At 45.6% G+C, this 19,917-nt stretch overlaps 1 protein-coding gene across 1 annotated transcript in view; it reads left to right on the forward strand.

The window, feature by feature from the left end:
• Nucleotides 1-19,660, forward strand: part of TOX3 (TOX high mobility group box family member 3) — a 103,239-nt gene extending 83,579 nt beyond the window's left edge. Inside the window, exons 4-7 of the mRNA XM_036346906.1 lie at nt 5,837-6,106; nt 10,450-10,677; nt 13,196-13,276; nt 17,700-19,660. Of these exons, the coding sequence (XP_036202799.1) occupies nt 5,837-6,106; nt 10,450-10,677; nt 13,196-13,276; nt 17,700-18,434 (1,314 nt within the window). The 3' untranslated portion in view covers nt 18,435-19,660. The remainder of the gene's footprint in view (nt 1-5,836; nt 6,107-10,449; nt 10,678-13,195; nt 13,277-17,699) is intronic.
• Nucleotides 19,661-19,917: the final 257 nt, after the last annotated feature.

The following is a 19,917-nucleotide window of genomic DNA, read 5'->3' on the forward strand; positions in this document are numbered from 1 at the left end:
TTTTACTGATCATTGTTTAATTACTTCATTTTTCACCAAGTATTGATTAAAAATCTAGCACAGTGAACATGTATTTAGTCACACTCTCTAATATGTTTGGGTTATTTGCTTCTTAATTAGATATTATCTTCCATTATGAAAACCTATCATTGGATCATTATTTGTAAAAGGAGATGGAACGTACATTAAACACAGTTGTCTATTAGATTTTACACATTTTTAATGATAAAATCAACCCAGATGGAAGTAAGCACCATTGTAATGAGTAAAAAAAAAAGAATAGAATAATAATGGGGAATATTTAAATGTTTAAAAATCAAACTGAAAGCTTATATCTTGCCTTTGTCTAGGAAAGTTGTTTGCAAACCAGGGGGAGTTTACCCCCCAGGAGACATTTGCCAAATGTCTGGACAGTTTGTTTTTGTCACAGCCTGGTGGGGGAGGGGAGAAGTACTAACAAAGCCGCTTCCCAAAGAATGACAATGGACAACATGAAAATGTCAAAATATTGTGGCGCTTGAGAGACTCTTACCTAATACTAGAGGCCTGGTGCATGATTATTTGTGCACTCGGGGGGTCCCTCAGCCTGGCCTGCACCCTCTTGCAGTCCGGGACTCCTCAGGGGATGTCCACCTGTCAGCTTAGGCCTGCTCCCCGGGGGATCAGGCCTAACCTGGCAGTCAGACCTCCCTCTGGCAGCCCAGGAGCCCTCGGGGGATGTCCGACTGATGGCTTAGGCCCACTTTCTGTGGGGAGCGGGCCTAAGCCATCAGTCGGGCATCCTTAGTGCTGCTGAGGAGCAGTCAGTCTGGCTTGTGGCTGAGCAGAGCTTCCCCTGTGGGAGTGCATTGGCCACCAGGGGCAGCTCCTGCGTTGAGCGTCTGCCCCTTGGTGGTCAGTGTGCATCATAGCGATCAGTCGTTTCAGTCATAATGCCATTAGGGTCAATTTGCATATTACCCTTTTATTATATAGGATCACGGGACAGAGGATGGAGTGAGACCATGAAGAGAGAATGAGGTTTTCCCAAATGATGAACAATTTAGAAAACGATGCGATGAACCTGGCATATAAAATCTAATTGTGAAAAGGAGTAGAAAAAGGCTGTGAGGGTTCAACCCTTGTTGTTGGGTAGGAGAGGGGTGTCCTCTTATAATTCACTACTTGCTTTGCCTTTCCGTGATCATTGGTCATTTTTTTCAGGGTTGAATTTTAATAACTGAGAGGTAATGATTTACAAAAAGGCATTACGTGTCTTAGGTTTTATCCTAAGAATGAGTAAGAAATGTGTATCCATGGTTATCCATGTCCTTATCGTGTCATTACTAGTAGGAAAAATGGTGAGCTATTTTGAAGGAGTATGAATGAATTATTCTTGTCTACACATTGTCATAGTAAATTTATTAGTCCGTTCTAAATGACGTTTAATTAGAGTCATGTTGAAACGAATGACAAGGTCATTTTCAAAGACAGGAGGATTGATATATTGGGTTCTGTGGCCTGGCGCATAGTAGGTGCTTAATAAATATCTTTAAACCGAGCTGACATCTTTCTCGTTTTAACTGGAAGTCCTAACATCAAAGGGAACGTCTCTCCAAGGTTACTTTTTTAAGGAAAACGATTGGCGCTCTGAAGGATTGCCAAGTTCCCCAAGGCTGCTGTTAATAATCCGTGGCCCTAAAGGAACTTGGGTCTCTGAAGAGGCATTTTCACCATGAATCTTCTTAGACCAGCGGTTCTCAACCTGTGGGTTGCGACCCCTTTAGGGGTCCAACGACCCTTTCACAGGGTTCGCCTAAGACCATCGGAAAACACATACTTAATTACATATTGTTTTTGTGATGAATCACTATGCTTTAATGATGTTCAATTTGTAACAATGAAATTGGGGGTCACCACCACATGAGGAACTGTATTAAAGGGTCGTGGCATTAGGAAGGTTGAGAACCACTGTCTTAGACTGTAATCTTCACACATGGGAAGTTATTATCCGATAATGGTGGGCCATGCGAAACACTAGCAGATTGTGATGCATCGATTATGTGGTTGAGAGGTTACTAGGAAATATTTTAGATGTCCTGTGGGCAATAAGAAAGATAGGGCCAGCGTATATTTTTGTTTGTTTCTGTTTTTTGTTCTTTTGCATTTGAAAGCTACATGGATATCTCTATGTTTTCGCAAGGCCTTGGCCTCATCACCAGTATTTTTCAGGGGTGATTTTTCACTCTGTCTCCGCTGTAGAGGAACCCCATTTTTTTGTAGTGAAATGTTATGACAATCTCAATGTATAAAACAAATGACAATGGAGTTCCTTTTGTTAAAGGGAGGTTGTGGCCATGGAGAGCCCACAGATCCATTCATCTCTCTTTGCCTCCACCATCGAGGCACCATACTGCTTGGAGCAGTTTCTCCGTGGGTGTCCGTGGGGAGCTGTGTTGCCCGGAGAATCACAATGATCTAAGAATGGGTATAATAGCGCCTAATTCTGGAGGCTTTTTAGAGGCTTGACTCGGAGCATGCATGTGAGGCTTGGCACAAACCCTGGCACATCGTAACATCCAGTCAGTGCACCTTTTTGGTTCAGTGCACCCTGGCCATGGGTCAACAGCAGCTGCCAAGCAGTCAGGCCCACAGGAAAGGCATACGTAGCAGGTGAACCTCAGGGAGTGCTGGCTGGGGAAGCCCAGAAAGCTGACTGCTTGGCCTTCTGTTTGGCCTTGAGATCCATCCGAAGTGCTCTAGGTGTGGGATGAGTCCATCAGGTATCAGTACGTGCTGATTTTCATAGGCATTGGGGTTAGAGAGCAGAATAACTCCTCTCTTAATGAGAGAGCGTGCACATCATACTGTCCAGTTTAATGCCAGGCCTGTTAAACTACTTTATTATTATACCATCAGAATTGAATTACTTAGCGTAAATGTACTCTGGACATTGTTTGTAGGTATCTGAAAACATTTAGATGGCAATCCGTCGGAAAGGACTTTTCAAAAGCGTTCTAAGAGGTGAACATGGAGAGTAAAATTAAGAATGAGATACCTTCATTCCCAGCAGTTGGGGCACGGAAGTGGCGTAAGCAAGCAAAGGTAGAACTTTAACAGAATGTGGAAGAGTGGACAGACAGCTCATGATTTCCAAGAGAAATAGCTCGATGTGTAGGAGAATGCTAAGAAAAAATGAGGACAAATTGGTGATGTGGAATCACTCTGTGAGACAGTCTGCAGAGGGGCGCACGCCAATAGGAGGCAGCATTTTAAGAGCAGGGGGAGGGAATATCGTCAGTGAGGCCGAGGAGCGTGGGGTTGTCCTGATACGTATGACTCATTTCTCTGGGATTCCACAGGAACTTGATAACTCAAATTATTAAGAAAAGGAAAAATTGTATATTTTACTATTCAACCTTAGCAATGAGCTACAGACTATTTTAACTACTTGTAGAGCTTCTATTTCTTTTTTTTTGGTTTGTTTCAGATCTTTCACACTAAAGTATTTTAGTTTATTTATTTTGTTTCGTGTTTTTGTAAATGGAAAAGGTTAAACTGCTCCCCTCCTTCCCCCGGTCCTAGTCCTTGTAATGTAACCATTGTTAAACGTTTGGATGTACACTTTTCCCCCCTTTTTAAACAAAAAAGGGGTCTGTCCTCTATAATTATTTTGCAACTTGCTTTTTCACTGGCTATCTCTGAGACACCAGTCTAGGTCAGTGGTTTTGACTAAGAGCAGTTTTGCTCCACACTGGGTGGGCACTATTTAGAGACATTTAAAAATATCTGTGTGGGGTTTTTTTTAATTGATTTCAGAGAGGAAGGAAGAGGGAGAGAGAGAGAAACATCAATGATGAGACAGAATCATGGATCGGCTGCCTCCTGCATGCCCCACACTGGGGATCGAGCCCAGAACCTGGGCATGTGCCCAGGGAATCAAACTGTGACCTCCCGGTTCATAGGTCGATGCTGAACCACTGAGCAATGGCCGGGCTAGAGACGTTTTTGACTGTCATGACTGGTGGGGAGAGGGAGGGAGGTTGCTGCTGGCATCAGGGAGGTAGAGGCCAGCGTGGCTATAAACATCCGATAATGCAAAAGACAGCCCCCTCAACAAAGACGTCTCTGGTCCAACATGTTAAGGGTCAAGATTGAGGAGCTCTGCTCCAGGCCTATACATGCAAATCTCATTTCTTCTACTAGTTTCTTGTTGATAGCTATGGCTTCTTATTTAGTGGCCTTTCATAGACTTAATATTCCAAAACCCAGTGTTCCCGTTTAGTTATTTACAATCATCTGTTTCTGTATAGAGCACAAAGCTAGCCTTCTGCAGAAACGATTCCAAAGAGGCACAGCTCAGCATTCCCAGGCTGGGGTGTACAATTAGATTCTGGTCACTGTGCCTCTAGAGAATTCGGTTTCAATAAAATCACAGGCCCACTTTAAATGGCAGGTTTTCAAGTAAGTCATTTGAAAAGCATGTCTTCGTTTTTTGACTCTTTGGAATTAAAAAAAAAAGAAAAAAAGAAAGAAAGCAACCACTCTTACAGCCTCCCGTATGGCTGCCGAACACAGAAGGCTGGCTGTGAAGGGACTGCAGTGACTTTCTGAGAAGCGGACTCTGAAGATCTGTGCCTCCTTGTTATACATGCTTCTAAACACCCGTTAGTACATGAAATCATGGCGGGTGGAACAAGAGAAAACAAAGCAGGTTGAAGAAAGAAAAGAAAAAGGGATATCCAATCCGGAAGGCGTGGAATGACTCCCAGATGCCGGGGGCATTGTAACGCCAAGTGGGAGTGACCCTCTGGCCAACCACAGGGGTTTTTGCAGAACGGGTGCCCTCAGGCAAACAGATGTTCGCTGGGTGCTTGTCCAGCCCGCGCTCTCCACATGCCTGCTGCGTTCCTGGGAGGACTGGACAGAGAAGGAATTCTCCTCTCGGAACTGGGTCACGTGCAATGGAACCAGAGCCACGTGTGTGAGGAGGGTGGCCAGCCCACTGGTGAGCCGAAGTGGGGGGACCTCGGCTTCACCCCTTTCCGTGTCATCCGTTTCCTCAGCAAGAAGCAAGAGGTCTAAGCCAATCTGAGAAAGACAATTTTCCCATGATCTCACTGATTTGTGGAATCTAATGAACAAAATGAATTGACCCACAAAAGAAGACCCGAAGCAGGGAGGCATGGAGCAGACTGACATACCTCCATGTGGGGTCGGGGGGACGAGAAGAGATAAACCAAAGAACTTATATACTGACGTGCACAGCCCACGGACACGGGCAATAGGGTGGTGAAGACCTGGGGGGTGGGTGGGTAGGGGGTCAATGAGGGTAAATTGGAGATACCTGTATACTATCAACAATAAAAAGTGTACATAAAAAAAGAAGCACGAGTTGGAAGTTTATTACTCCTGTGCTAATAGTCTATTTTAAATTATTCTTTTAAGTCATCCAGTGACACCTCTATAGTGACATAGATTCGGCTAGATAATTTGGGCTTTGTGCTTTTGACTTTTCAACTTTTTTAGCATGAGTCCTTATAGTTAATATATTAATAGAGACCATCATCCTGGGATAAGTCAGACCCATCAAAATTACAACTGGTTAAATCTGTCTAGGGAATTGCACACATTACACATTCAAGGTATAATTGACATATGTCATTAGGTGCAATGCAGTATTATTAACTAGAATCCCCACATGCTGTTCATCCCATCCTGATGCCTTACTTGCTTTATTACTGGAATCGGTACCCTTTGCCCCCCTTCACCCAGTTCGCCCACCTTCTGCTCCCCAGAAGTGCACTGACATTTGGGGAAACTAAAAGAGTTTCCTCCGTTGCTGTTGCCTTTTCAGGACCAGAGCCACACCCAGGTGTCCCAGTACCGCCAGGATCCAACCTTGATCATGAGGTCCATCGTCCACATGACGGATGCCGCCCGCTCTGGGATCATGCCTCCCGCCCAACTCACCACCATCAACCAGTCTCAGCTCAGTGCCCAGTTGGGGTTGAACTTGGGAGGAGCCAGTTTGCCCCACACGTCTCCTTCACCTCCAGCGAGCAAATCGGCCACCCCCTCCCCTTCCAGCTCCATCAATGAAGAGGACGGGGATGACTCCAGCCGGGTAAGTTCACTGCTAAGTACAGGACCACCCAGGGAATTTGAGACTCCCCCCCCCACACCCCCCCCCCCCGCTTCCTCATGTCTTTCAACTTCATTCATGGTGTCACCTTCTTTCTCTTCATGGATTCGTGTTGGCATTTAAATGAATGATGATTACTTTTTCACTCTTTCACTTATTTCCTGTGTAACATGTATTCGACCAGAAGTTGGGAGCTCTGGCTTCTCCTACTAGTGGCTGGGCATTGAGCAGGTTCATTTAACTCTGGTAGGCCTGAGGTTCTGCGTATGCTAAAGGGAGGGCTCGCAGTCCACTTGTATGCTAAACATGCTTTGGTTCTAATGTAATGTTCACGTGGGGGAGTTTCATCCAGTTAGTTGGCTGAGCTGCCACCCCATCTGATAACCTTACACCTTGGGTGGTGTTTATCATTCATGACGTTCTAATTGTCTTACACCTTTGCGTTTCTCCTGGGACGTATGTATTATTTAAATATACATAGTTTGAAGTAAAAGCTTAGTTGCAGGCGTGGTTTTTCTGAATGCCTAGAAGAGTGTTCCGTTTCCTTAAATTGACTTATTCTAGGCCCACAATTACTCCTCCCTTATTCATGAGTTAGAGGTTGTACACCTACTGTGTGCTTGGCATTTTACCTGGTTCTGGTGAGATAAAGATCTGTAAGAGCTACTGCCCACGGGACTCCCCACTGGGGAGGAAGAGCCACGTTGAAAAGGAGCTGCAATGTGATTAGCGTTGTAATGGATGTACCTGGTGCCCTGACATTGTAATCCATTCTGCTTGGCCTGAGGATCACTTTATTGGGGAGCTGATATTTGAATTAGGTCTAAGAGGATACATAAAAGTTGGTGAGGCAGAGGAGAGAGGCCAGCCCCCGGTAGACGGAGTAATGGAAGCACATTGGAATTTATGGCCATCATGAACAGTGTGATATGAAGGAGGAAAGATAGGAGTTGGAGAAAGACACGGTTCAAATGTGGTAGCCTTTCTCTTGTGGGTATTTGAGGGCTGATTAATTATTTGCATAGTGGGATGGTAAAAGCAAATCTAGGCTTTGGAAAGATAACTCTGGCTATCTATAGAATGCGTCACAGAGGGCGGGACTTGAGAAAAGGAAACCAATGAGAAGACGCTTTCTATGCAGTGTGTCATGTTAGCACAGGAAGGAGTGGACTGGAGGTGCCAGACCAGTGAGACCCTGCAGAGGGAGAGTCATCGGGTTTGGTGACCCACAGGAGTTTGAAGGAAGAAGGAGAAAAATGGGTTTTAGTTTAAGAGCCACCATGCATGTCAGTAAATGGGAGGGTCACCCCAGAAACTCAGGCGTGTTATTTTTTTCCCGCCTGATGGGGAAGGTGAAAGTTTGGCATGTGATGGGTTGAACTTGAGACGCGTATCGTTGAGTCTAGAACTCAGCTCATTGGAAGTGCAGCTACAGACTTGGGACCCTCAGCACATAAACTTGAAGACATGGGAGTAATCAAGAATTCCTACAAGTGTCCAAGGAGCAAGTCAAGGCCAGAACCCAGAGCCTCATTTATTTTTAAGTAGCAAATGGAAGAAGAGAAGTTAGAGAAGACGGAGAGGATGAGAACAAGGTGCAGGGAGAGTCCTATTGTAGGGATTTCAAGAAGGAGGGTTTGGTCGATGGCATCCTGTTAGCGCCCATTGGACACAGGGCAGGCAAATGCTCTAACAGTCTCTGCTCACACAAGGACTTCAGTGAGGTGAAGTCAGAAATAGCGATGAAAGAAACCAAGGGGTGTCAAGGTACAGCTCAGTGATAGATGGTCATTACACAAGCCCAATGGACACCTTTCACTTCACTCCTGTCTCTGCTGATGTTAACACTTACCTCCGTGCCAGGCTGAAATTGTCTTGTCTACAGGGAAGTTTTTCTGTGACTCCTAAGCTTGCTCCATTTTAAGCGACCGTCTGTGTTTTATGTAAAGACCAGGAAAAAATCCAGTTTCCATTTTAAGCAATTTAACTGGGAAAGGAAGATTAATTTTATCATTGATTATGCCTTTGGGGTAAAGCTATTTCTTCACCTTTCCCAACCCTTTTGATCAACTTCAGAAAAGTTTCTTTAGGAGAGTTCATTTCTGAGCTTTTATTTAAATGGGTGAGATTCTTCATTTCTCGTTTGTTCTTAAAAGGGATTGGCGATCAGGGCAAGTCAAGTTTATCCAAGAAAGATGCTAAAAATTGTCAACATTTGAATGTTGTTTTTCAAAGAATGAAATTGGATGCCTCTTATTTGGAAAAAGCTGCCCTGGAAATTAATTAAATCTTGCCATTGGTCAGAGTATTATTGTTGGCACAAACAGTGCTACATGCTCCCTCCTCCTCCCTAGGAAAAGAATACAGAAGCCTGACTCAATTAGAAATATATATATATATATATATATATATATATATACACTAAAGTAATATTTTCTCATTGAAGGAAAACTTGGCTTTAATTGAAGTTCTGTCTAAAAGGCATCTGACTCCTCTGCAAGTTCAGATTCATTAACTAGAGCTAAACAATTCTCACTTACTCTGAGAATTTAAAAAAAAAAAAGACTGTATGGCCTATAAACTTTTGCTGGGTTAATTGTGTGAGTTATCCAAGCTGGCCTTTTGGGGGAAAGGTGAAATATGGCTTACCGCCATCTGAAGTATGTGCGGTGCTTGCGTAAAGGGTGGACGTTGTTACCTCTCAAATAGTGCCAACAGTAAGTTCACCTGGAAGTAGACTAGCGATTTCCCAACAGTTTGGGGATTCCACGCTCTCACAGACACGCTACGCACCCCGTTTCCTCCCGAAGAATTTTAGTAGTTGGGTTAAGTTCCAAATGCCCCTCATCCAGAAAGTAATGATACTCTTGGAAAATCTGAATGAAGGTTTAAGACCCAAGGCCATGAAAAGCCAACCTGTTTGTAGCTTGAACCTATCTCTGCTGATCTTGCCCCAGGCTGGCTTTTAAGACAGCTTTTGGTCAACCATGTCCACATTCTTGATGAAGTAGCTGCAAAATGATTCCCAGTGTAGTCACATGATAATCTAAAGGGATGAAACAAGGTTGATCCATCATTTCGCCTGCTTCTCTGATGAGTATAGAATATTTGGAATCAGGTGGTGGTAGCAGAGGAATCTGGAAGTCCGTGGTTTATATGGTTGCCGGGCTGTATCCATTTCATTTCTAGGAGCTCATATTGGGAATCTGTGTGAGCACCTGTGTGGCAGTATTATTCTGGGCAAGCTTATTTACCATCTATATATATAAAAGCCTAAGCAACCGAATGACCGGTTGACCAGTTGCTATGACGTGCACTGACCACCAGGGGACAGACGCTCAGTGCATAGGATCGGGCTCTCTCCTGTCTGGATGGGGCCTGTGGGGATGGGGCTGAAACTGGCTATCTGACATCCCCCGAGGGGTCCCGGATTGCGAGAGGGTGCAAGCCAGGCCGAAGGACCCCACTGGTGCACGAATCCATGCACTGGGCCTCTAGTATATAATAAAAATCTTCTTGATCTTCTTTTTAGCCTTGGTCAGTTTAAGATCCACTATTGCTCTATCACAGTTTTTTAATTCTGAGAAGGGTATCAGTTTCCTTTCTATCTCCCATTAAAGGAGTTTTGACATGCATTTCTCATTCTCCTCTTCTTTAGAAAGTTAATGTTTTAGAAAATAAAGATGACCTTATCCTTATTGTACAATCTTAGGGGTTGTAGCTAATTTCTAGTTGAGTTTCCAGAGACCTGTTAATAAAGTAACACTCTGACAAAATAAAAAATCAGCCTCCAAAAAAAAAAAAAATCAATTCAGACCCATCCTACATATGGCATGTGACTATGGCAAGGGACCTCATGTAAAATATCTGAATAGGATTGACATCCTGAATGTTACTTAGGTTTACTTTTAAAACCCCTGAAAAAGTGAGATATTTTGTTTATGTATATATGTGTAGCCTTAGTGTGTGTGTGTGTGTGTGTGTGTGTGTGTGTGTGCGCGCGCGCGCGCACAGGGAGGGAGGGAGGGAGAGAGAGAGTGCGCGCATTGCCTGGTATGGAGGGTTATTTTTCATTACTCATAACTGCTATTTAGAGCATATGTTGTAACTAGATTGGAGATACCTCTGGATCTCATTAATCAAAGTTCTAAATGCTAATCCCTGCTGTCCAGTGAACGCTAAGCAAATCTGCCCCTCCCCCGCTCTGCCTGGTGGCTCATCTGTGGGCGACGCTTCCCAACACCTTAAAAGAACAACTGCGGACCCGAGTAGTAGGTCTTGCTGCAAAGACATGCCAGGCAGTGAATTTTCTTCGTGCTTTGCAGGCCATCGGGGAGAAAAGAGCGGCTCCGGATTCTGGCAAGAAGCCCAAGACTCCAAAGAAAAAGAAAAAGAAAGATCCCAACGAGCCCCAGAAGCCAGTGTCCGCATATGCCCTGTTTTTCAGGGACACACAGGCTGCCATCAAAGGCCAGAACCCCAACGCCACCTTTGGAGAGGTCTCAAAAATCGTGGCATCCATGTGGGACAGCCTTGGAGAGGAACAAAAGCAGGTAAGCCAGAGCTCCGTGGTGGCCACAGGGCCAAAATCTGGCCGGGGTGTTCCTTACATCTTTAATTTTAAAGAAAAATCCTCACCTGAGGATGTTTTTATTTTTAATTTTTATTGATTTTAGAGAGGGCGGGTGAGAGAGAGAGAGCAAACATCAACTAGTTGCCTCCTGTACATGCCCTGAGCAGAGATCGAACCCGCAACCTGGGTATGTGCCCTGAGGGAATCAAACCTGCAACCTATTGGCGTACAGGACGATGCTCCAACCAACTGAGCCACCTAGCCAGGGCTCCTTACATCTTTTTTTTTTTAAATAATACTTTTTATGGATTTTTTAGAGAAAGAGGAAGGGAGTGGGAGAGAGAGAAACATTGTTGTGATTGCATAACATCAACTGCCTGCCTCCTGCACGCCCCCTACCAGAGACCAAGCCCGTAACCTTTGCATGTGGCCTGACCGGGAATCAAACCAGGGACCTTTTGGTGCATCGGACGATGATGCTCCAACCAACTGAGCTGCACCCCCAGGGCAGTATCTTTTCTAAGTGAATATGTTCATTTAATCTGATCACTTCCCACAAAATCCTTTCTAAACTATGGAATGGAAAACACACACACACACACACACATATATATGAATATATGAACACAACCCATGCTCCAGTTATATGGATTTCTCAGTTCCTCTAAGTAAGAATGTGTGATCTGAACCCATTCAGAGGAGAGTTGGAGGAAATCTAGGCAGTACCCTCCAAGCATACACTTTTGATTTTAATCTCTTCATTTTAAATAATGTGGACTGTTTTCCCCCTTTGTTCAAAAAGGGTACCACAAAGCCACAAGGTCCAGCCCACTTGCCTGTTCTGTGATCATCTTTCTGAACTCACATGCTATCCTAGTGGGTTTCCTAACTTTGAAGCCGTCCCTGCGTGTCTCATTATTTTCCCCAGGCATTTGAAATTTTATGCCAGGTTCATTTGAAAGCTTGGCAGTGGGAGAGGTATTGGGAGATTAGCCAGGCTGGTGGGAGCTACTTCCTTTGGGCCTGGTCCCTCCTCCTTCTCCCTGCAACTCCTCCACCCAGCCCAGAAAAGAAAGGCTTCCCTGGGGGTCAGTCCTCCCCTGGCTCCTTGCGATGAAACTCCAGTGACCATTAATAGGAGTTAACTGGGAGAATAGACCCCTATTCGTAAAAACATAGAATAATTGTTTCAGGGTTGGAGAGTGGGAAAGCCTTGATTTTTTCCTTTCTTGACAAATCATGATATCATTTTTACCAGCTGGTTTTGTTGGGAGGGTGCGACTGCAGAAGTTGCCTGTGCATTTGCAGTGTGTAGCAGTCTGATTTTCTACCCCAGACATGTAACCTGAAGGGTCTGGCTAATGGCTTCACCCAACTTTTCAACTCTGGGGAGAAAGATAGGCTTTGGTCTAATACGTAGCCATCAGGTCATTGTTAGGAAAAGAAGTCCAAATCATATGGAATATGCTGGGAAGTGTTTATGCAACTCATGCATCTCACTAATGGAAATCTCCCAACTTTTACTATGTACGGCTTTTCTTCTCTGCAAAAGAAAACCAAGGTCCAAAGGTCTCTATCCTTTCTGTCTTCACACACGCTACCTATTGTTGGTGTTTTGTGTTTTTGGTTTTTTTTAAATATACTTTTATTGATTTCAGAGAGGAAAGGAGAGGGAGAGAGAAATAGAAACATTAATGATGAGAGAGAATCATTGATCGGCTGCCTCCTGCACACCCACTACTGGGGAATGAGCCTGCAACCCAGGCATGTGCCCTTGACCGGAATCGAACCAGGACCCTGCAGTCCACAGGCCAATGCTCTATCCACTGAGCCAAACCAGCCAGGGCCGGTTATTGTTGTTTTAATTCTCGGATTTATAAATGTGTGTGAGGGAAAGAAGACAGTGATGGAGAAACTTGTTACTTTAAAAAAAAATGTATATATTGATTGATTTCAGAGAGGAAGGTAGAAGGAGAGAGATAGAAACATCAATGATGAGAAAGAATCATTGATTGGCTGTCTCCTGCATGCCCCCTACTGGGGATCAAACCCCACAACCTGGGCATGTGACCAGGAATCGAACCGTGACCTACTGGTTCATAGGTCAACTATCAACCACTGAGCCACACTGGCTGGGAAAACATGTTACTTTTTATAATTTCAACCATTTGCAGCAAATGTTATTCTTACTTCCTTAGTTACTGCCTTCGCATGAGACCCTCCTCTGTTACTCTCAAAGAGTCTACGCTACACCCTGAAATCTTTTTCTCATTTGCCACAGTAAACATCAAAATTGTGTTCCATGAGGGTGGCTGGCTTTTGTGTTGAGGTGTGTGTGTGTGTGTGTGTGTGTGTGTGTGTGTGTGTTTGCACTGATCAAAGCCAGGGAGACCAGCTTTTTATGTGAGTTAATGTGATTAGGTCACATTGTGACCTACATTGCACAACAGTTATTTCGTGGTTCAGAACGGGTGGTGCTAATTGTGGCCTTTCGGCAGGTGTATAAAAGGAAGACGGAAGCTGCCAAAAAGGAGTACCTGAAGGCCCTGGCCGCATACAGGGCCAGCCTCGTGTCTAAGGTAAGCCTGTGCCGGGGGGCCGGTCTCTGAGAGGTACAAGGTTGAAAACAGCACCCCCCACCCCCCCCGCCAGCATTGAACACATAAATACAACTCGCCTCAGATCTGACCGAAAAGGCCTCTTGAACAACTCACGCATTTATTTGTTTCCATTAAGGAGTCCTGGCATGGTGGCATGAAAAATACGGTAAATTCAAGTAATTTCAGCTGCTGAATCAAAATTGTTGCCAAAGGATTCACTGGTCTCTAGATGTGTGGCGAAGCCGTTTAGACAAATTTAAAATGGCCTCTTATTCTTTCGTTGAAGTCAGAGACGGGGCTGTGTGTCATTGTCCTCTGTTTAAGCTGGGAGGCTCGTCTGTCTTGCATTGTTGGACATCATGTCATAAGTCCGCCAGTGATTTCATTATTGCAAGAGGGGAGGTTGCATTTTTTGACCAAACTGTTCCATATCATATAAATAAATAAACCTCATGGTTATTTAAAGTAAAACTACGCTCCCGGCACTGAAAAATAAAGACATGTGTATGTATTATACGCCGAGTATACAATGGACCCTGATGTATTATAAAGTCCCCCAACATCCCAAAGCAAATGTCACTCTAGATTATTATTACCTTGATCCAAAAGGAGCCTGAGCTATTACATTATATGATTTTAACATTTAATTAACTTTGTCTTCAGCCTCCCTAGAATTTAGAGAGGCTTTGGGGAGATTAAATTGAACTAAGGGTTTTTATCTTGATGTATGTCCCCTGGCAAGCAGGGATTCCACTTCTTGTCACTGGTTTTGCCTACAGTCCCACTCGGGGCCTCAGGGCGTGGTAGGTTGCAAGGCTGTTTGAAAGGGTGTACCCTGTTTTTTCTCTTCGAGTTGTCTCTCCTTTTATGTTAAAATCTACCATGCTCAGCTGCTCAGAATCAGAGCAAGAGCGGTCCTCCTGCCTGGGACAGCTGGTGGGATACTTGCCACTTCGTTAGAAGGAGGAAAAGCAGTCTAGGTCAATAGCCAAACCTTTTTTCCTGGAAGATACACATTAAAAGATAGGACACCCACGTGATCTCACTCCTGTGCGGAATCTAAGCAACAAAATGCACTGATGAACGGAGTGGATCCAGAGACACAGAAGCATGGAACAGAGTGCAGAATTTCGTAGGGAAGGCGGTAGAGGGTGGGGGAGTGGGAAGAGAGCAACCAAAGACCTTATATGCATCTATGCATCACCCATGGACACAGACAATAGGGTGGTGAAGGCCTGGGGTGGGGGGTGGGGGCGGGCTGGAGGAGATCAATGGGGGGAAAAGGGGACATATGTAATACTTTTAACAATAAATCATTATTTAAAAAAGAAAGAAAGCTAGGGTACCTGTTCTGGCCTCAGATTTGTCATTTGCCGAAAACAACTGAACGTGGGCCGTCGCTATTCAGAATTGAGTGCGGTCCACGGCCATTAGGGGGAGGGAAGTGAGTAAGGATGTGCACCCACTTGCTCAAGGGGGCATTTGTGCACGCACTCACCCCGAAGCAGGGAGAGGTGATCTTTGTGCTTCAGAGCGTGAGTCACTGACCGCAGGTGGCTATCAGCCCAGAGCCAGTGACTCACTGGAAGGCACTGAGGAAATCGCGGCCATGCTTGCACTCATCAACTCTGCGGCTGGCTTAGAAGGGAAGCGTTCAATGTGACACATTGGATGCTAGAAACTAGCTTCAGAAATACATATTTAACGGGACTCAGTGACTCTGAACAGTCAATCAGATGGGATGTTAAAAGAATCAATCTAGAATATTGTTTGTTGGTGCGGTTTAAGGGGTTCCTAAATTTACTTTCAGAGACCTGGCGGGCGGCTACCATAGTCCTCGAGGTGTAAGTTCAGAATAACTTCAACCTGGGCAGCACGTGTGAAACAGGGGCTAACATGCTGATCTCACATAGTAGGGAGCAGCATCTCATTGTACAGCGTAGTGATCAGCCCGCCCCTGAAGAACTGGTTCTGTTTTGGGGACCCCACAATTTAAAGAGGAATGGCGATCAGTTGAAGGCCCCCCCAGAGGGTGGCCTCAAACGTTGATGATGAGGACTGAAAACCAAGTCATCGAAAGACACAGGGAAGCAGATGATGGTAGTCTTCAGATGTGAAGGCCGTCATGTGACGGAGGCCGGAGTTTCACCTCTGAGTCTGACACAGAGCTCGTCCAAGGAGTGAGGTTCTGGGGAGCATGCGTTCAGCCTCCCCGTGAGCCACGACAAGGAGGGTGGCGCCATATGTGCGTGTAACTTGTGTCTCCGCCTTCGGAGCCCAGGACTCACTCTCTTATGATGTGACTGCTGTCACTTTCAGTTTCCATAGCAGCCAGGACGTTAATGGAGGCTTACTGTTCAGTGATACCACGCATTCAAACAGAAGCCTCAGCGATGGCTTTTCCTACACTGAGTGACTGTCTGTACCAGCAATTTCCAACCAGTGTGCCGTGGCACACCGGGGTGCCGCAAGAATTGTTAAAACACGCACTACTTGGCTTTTATTCAGGGGCACCAACCTCTTTTCTCTTAGACTGTCAAATAAAAAAAAAATGACAACAGCCCTAGTTGGGTTGCTAAGTGGTTAGAGCATCAGCCTGCAGACTGAAGGGTCGTAGATTCGATTCTGGTTAAGAGCACGTACCTCAGTTGCAGGCTCAATCCCCGGCCCCAGCAGGGGCATGTGCAAGAGGCAACCTATCGATGTGTCTCTCTCACATCGATGTTTCTCTCTCTTTGTCCCTCCGCCTCCCTTCCACTCTTTCTAAAAAAAAAAAAAAGAAAGAAAGAAAGAAAGAAAAATCCTTGGAAAAAATATCCTCAGGTGAGGATTAACAAAAAAAAGAAAAAGAAAAAAAATGATAGCCAACACAATAGCCATCCAGTGTGAATGAATCAAAATTATACCTTTTTTTTTTTCAGATCAGCAAAAACTATAGTTTTTGGTGTGCTGCGACTTTTAGTAATAGTTTTTGTGTGCCAGGAGATGAAAAAGGTTGGAAATCGCTAGTCTGTACCTCTAAGGTCACTTGTCAGGTTCCTTCTAAGAGTAGATTTTATAAATCCGAGCGATAAAAATGCCGACGTAAACATTCAAAATCATTTAAAGAGAGTGGGTATCAGCTCAATGGCTCCATGGTGACGCCACTACCCTGTCTCCCAAATCTGCTAGTTCTGTGAAGGATAAGGAGGAAATACAGTCTTTAAGAGGAATCACTGCAATCCCTGTTGCATCAGTAAAATATATATTTTTGAGGCGGTAATTCTGTGTTTTCGGTGCAAATATAATCGGTAGTTTCTCTCTAGGCTGAGCCCCAGCTGGGTCGTTTATAACAGGTTACTCAGTCACAGGAGTTTCAAACACCCTTCCCGCACCCGTGGCTGCTTTGGTAAATTCCGGAGCTCTTTGCAAATACTTGGTAAACTAAACCACTTCTCACACTGTAAAGTACTTCAATGGAGTACCTCCAAGGAATTCAGTTATGTTGGTCTTATATCCAAGTGAGCCCTGTTCTACAATAATCACACACACACATGGCTTTGGTGTTTTCTGGTAGCTGTGGTTGTTAATAAAAGCTGCTAACATTTACTCAACGCTTCCCGTGGGCCAGGCACTGTTCAAAAAATGCCTCACGCATATGATTTCATTCTCACGACCTCTACACAAGGCAGATACCATTTTATAGACAAGGACACGGAGGAACAGCTGGATGAATTAATTTGCCCCAAATCGCAGAGATCTGAAGTCATAGAGGTAGATTGGTACTCGGGCAGTCTGTACTCCGTGTCAGTATTTGGTGGAGAGGTTAGTGCCGACTTACATGCTGAAGAATCGTTGCTCTTCAATCTGTGTATCAGTCATCTATCCCTACAGCATAGCTGCGTAACAAGCAGCTACAAAGCCAGGGACTTCAGAAGATAAGGGTTGATCTCAGAGAGTGCCAGTTAGCTGGTTGGTTCTTCAGATTGAGGGCATGGTGGGCAGCATCAGCTAGCTCTGCTCATCTCTTGCCAATGCCTGTGGAGGTGCAGGGTCAGGGTGAGGGGGGAAGGGACTCATTCCCATAGGTGGCAGGCAGTTGGCGGGCTCTTGAGTGGGGTAACTTACTGGGCCATGCTCGTGTCATTGCACTTGGCAGTGGTAGTTCTGAGAGGTAGTGTGTGTGGACGGGTACAAGGCCCCTTGAGACCTCTCTTCCACCACATTCCGTCCAGCAGAGCAGAGGCACAAGGCCGGCCCCAGGCAAGAGGGGGGAAATGTGATTCCATCCCTGGGACGAGCTAAAAAGCCACATGCAAAGGGCTTAGGGACGGGGGAGCATGCATCGTGGTGGCCATCCTGAAAAGAATGCTTAACTCTGCGTGCATTTTCATACTTGGGACTTTTCCCTCCCGGAATGCAGGCGGCCGCTGAGTCGGCGGAAGCCCAGACCATTCGTTCCGTTCAGCAGACCCTGGCGTCCACCAATCTGACATCCTCCCTCCTCCTCAACCCTCCGCTGCCTCCGCACGGGGCGGTGTCGGCGGCGGCCGCGCCCCAGACCCTGCAGCAACAGTCGCTCCCCCGCTCCATCGCTCCCAAGCCCTTACCCATGAGACTGCCCATGAACCAGATCGTCACGTCGGTCACCATTGCGGCCAGCATGCCGTCGAACCTTGGGGCGCCGCTGATCAGCTCCCTGGGCGCGAGCCTGGTGGGCTCGGCGTCCGCCACGCAGGTGAGCCCGTCCGTGCAGACCCCGCAGCAGCAGCAGCAGCTGCAGCAGCTCCAGCAGCAGCAGACCCAGCAGCAGCAGCTGCAGCTGCAGCAGATGCACCAGCAGCTCCAGCAGCAGATGCAGCAGCAGCACTTCCAGCAGCACCTGCAGCAGCAGCTCAGCCAGCAGCAGCTCCAGCAGCAGCTCAGCCAGCAGCAGCTCCAGCAGCAGCTCCAGCAGCAGCTCCAGCTGCAGCAGCTGCAGCACATGCAGCACCCGTCGCAGCCCTCGCCGCGCCAGCACTCGCCCGGCGGCGCCCCGCAGATGACCTCCCCCGTCCCCGCCATCGGGAGCCCCCAGCCGGCCTCCCAGCCGCAGCACCAGTCGCAGATACAGTCCCAGACACAGACTCCGGCGCTCCCGCAGGTCAGTATTTTCTGAAGACGCGCAGGCAGGCAGCGGCAGGCGGACGGACGGGCGCGCGGAGGCCGGCGGAGGGTCCGCTGTCCGCGGCGGAGACTGGGCAGGCGGTGTCGGCCCTGCAGACGCGCATCGCAGATCCCATGGTCCTCTGAAGTGTCTATTAGATAGGCAATAAAACTACAGCGTAGCTGAGCATCCTCCTCTAGCTGACTCGAAAAGCCACTTGGGTTTTCACAAGAAAAGCTGTGCTCTGTTATGTGATGCCTTTTTTTAATTTATTCAGGCTGTACCTACGATATGTGAATCAAACCGTTTCATGAATCCTGGGACCTACCAAGGACAACACAGGGGCCTCTCTGAGTCACAGGACATGGCCTTATGTCTCCATTTAAGTGACTGGACCGCACTTCCAGGCGACGGGAACTCATGAAACCCTCCCCCCAAAAATTAAAAGCACAGTTGTAACTACCTGAATAGGAAGATATTCCCGTGTCATACAAACATTGGTATGACATGAATCGTCGATGGCATTTTTTTTGTCATAAAAAAAGTAATAATGTAAATCACAGACTTTTGCCAAAGGTCTTATTTTTTTTCCTAAATATCTCCAGAAAAAGAAAAAAAAGCAAGTGATTAGATTCAAGTATTGACTCGTTTCCACTTTTTACCCACGACTTCTCCAAATCGAACAATATCTATGACCACTGTTAGCCCATTGTATCCATTCCAATTAGAGGGAAAGAATGTGAATATTATATTCTGTGTTTTGAGTGACAAGTTTCGAAAAATAAAAACACTGTATTTTTAAAAGGGAAATGAACTTAAATGAAAGCAGTTATTACAAAAGTTAAGATTTAAAAAAAAAAAAGCGAGAGTTTTTATTATGATGTAATACCGGTAGAATATTTAACAGGCGCACCGCATCTGAATAATCAGTGTAAATATTTTCTTTCCAAGTTGTACGTTTTCCTATCATGTGTTGTAAAGTTTTCATAAATGAGGCTTTAACGTAAACACTGGTGACACAAACCATTCATTGCTACGTTGCTTATTGTGTTTTTACGCTGTTTTATACTTTTTTATGAGTTACGATAGCAGCAATTGAGTTGTTTGTATTTTGCTTAACTAAAACAAAAAAAAAAATGCTTTTATCTTGCTATAGAATAAACACATTTCAGTAAAGACCGTGGGCTGTATTTTGATGCAACAACCCGGAAACTGTTCACTTTTCAAATAAAATGATCTGTCACGTTTCCCTTTTGGTTCCTTGAATACGTGTCTCCGGGGGAAGCAGGCCACGGACCAGCTTCTATTGGAGCTCAAGATCGGCTCCCATGTTCAACCGGAAATGGGATATCAGAGCAAAGGGTGTGGATGGCCTGGCCCCAAACGAGGGCCCTTGAAAAAAACACACAAAGCAACAAAACATACTTTGGAAATGGTTTTGTGACGATGTTTTTGTTCAGGGGCAAGGGTGGAAGGTAAGTAGAGAGGAAAAAGC

This window comes from Myotis myotis, unplaced genomic scaffold (genome assembly GCF_014108235.1).
Source record: "Myotis myotis isolate mMyoMyo1 unplaced genomic scaffold, mMyoMyo1.p scaffold_m19_p_19, whole genome shotgun sequence".
NCBI lineage: Eukaryota > Metazoa > Chordata > Mammalia > Chiroptera > Vespertilionidae > Myotis > Myotis myotis.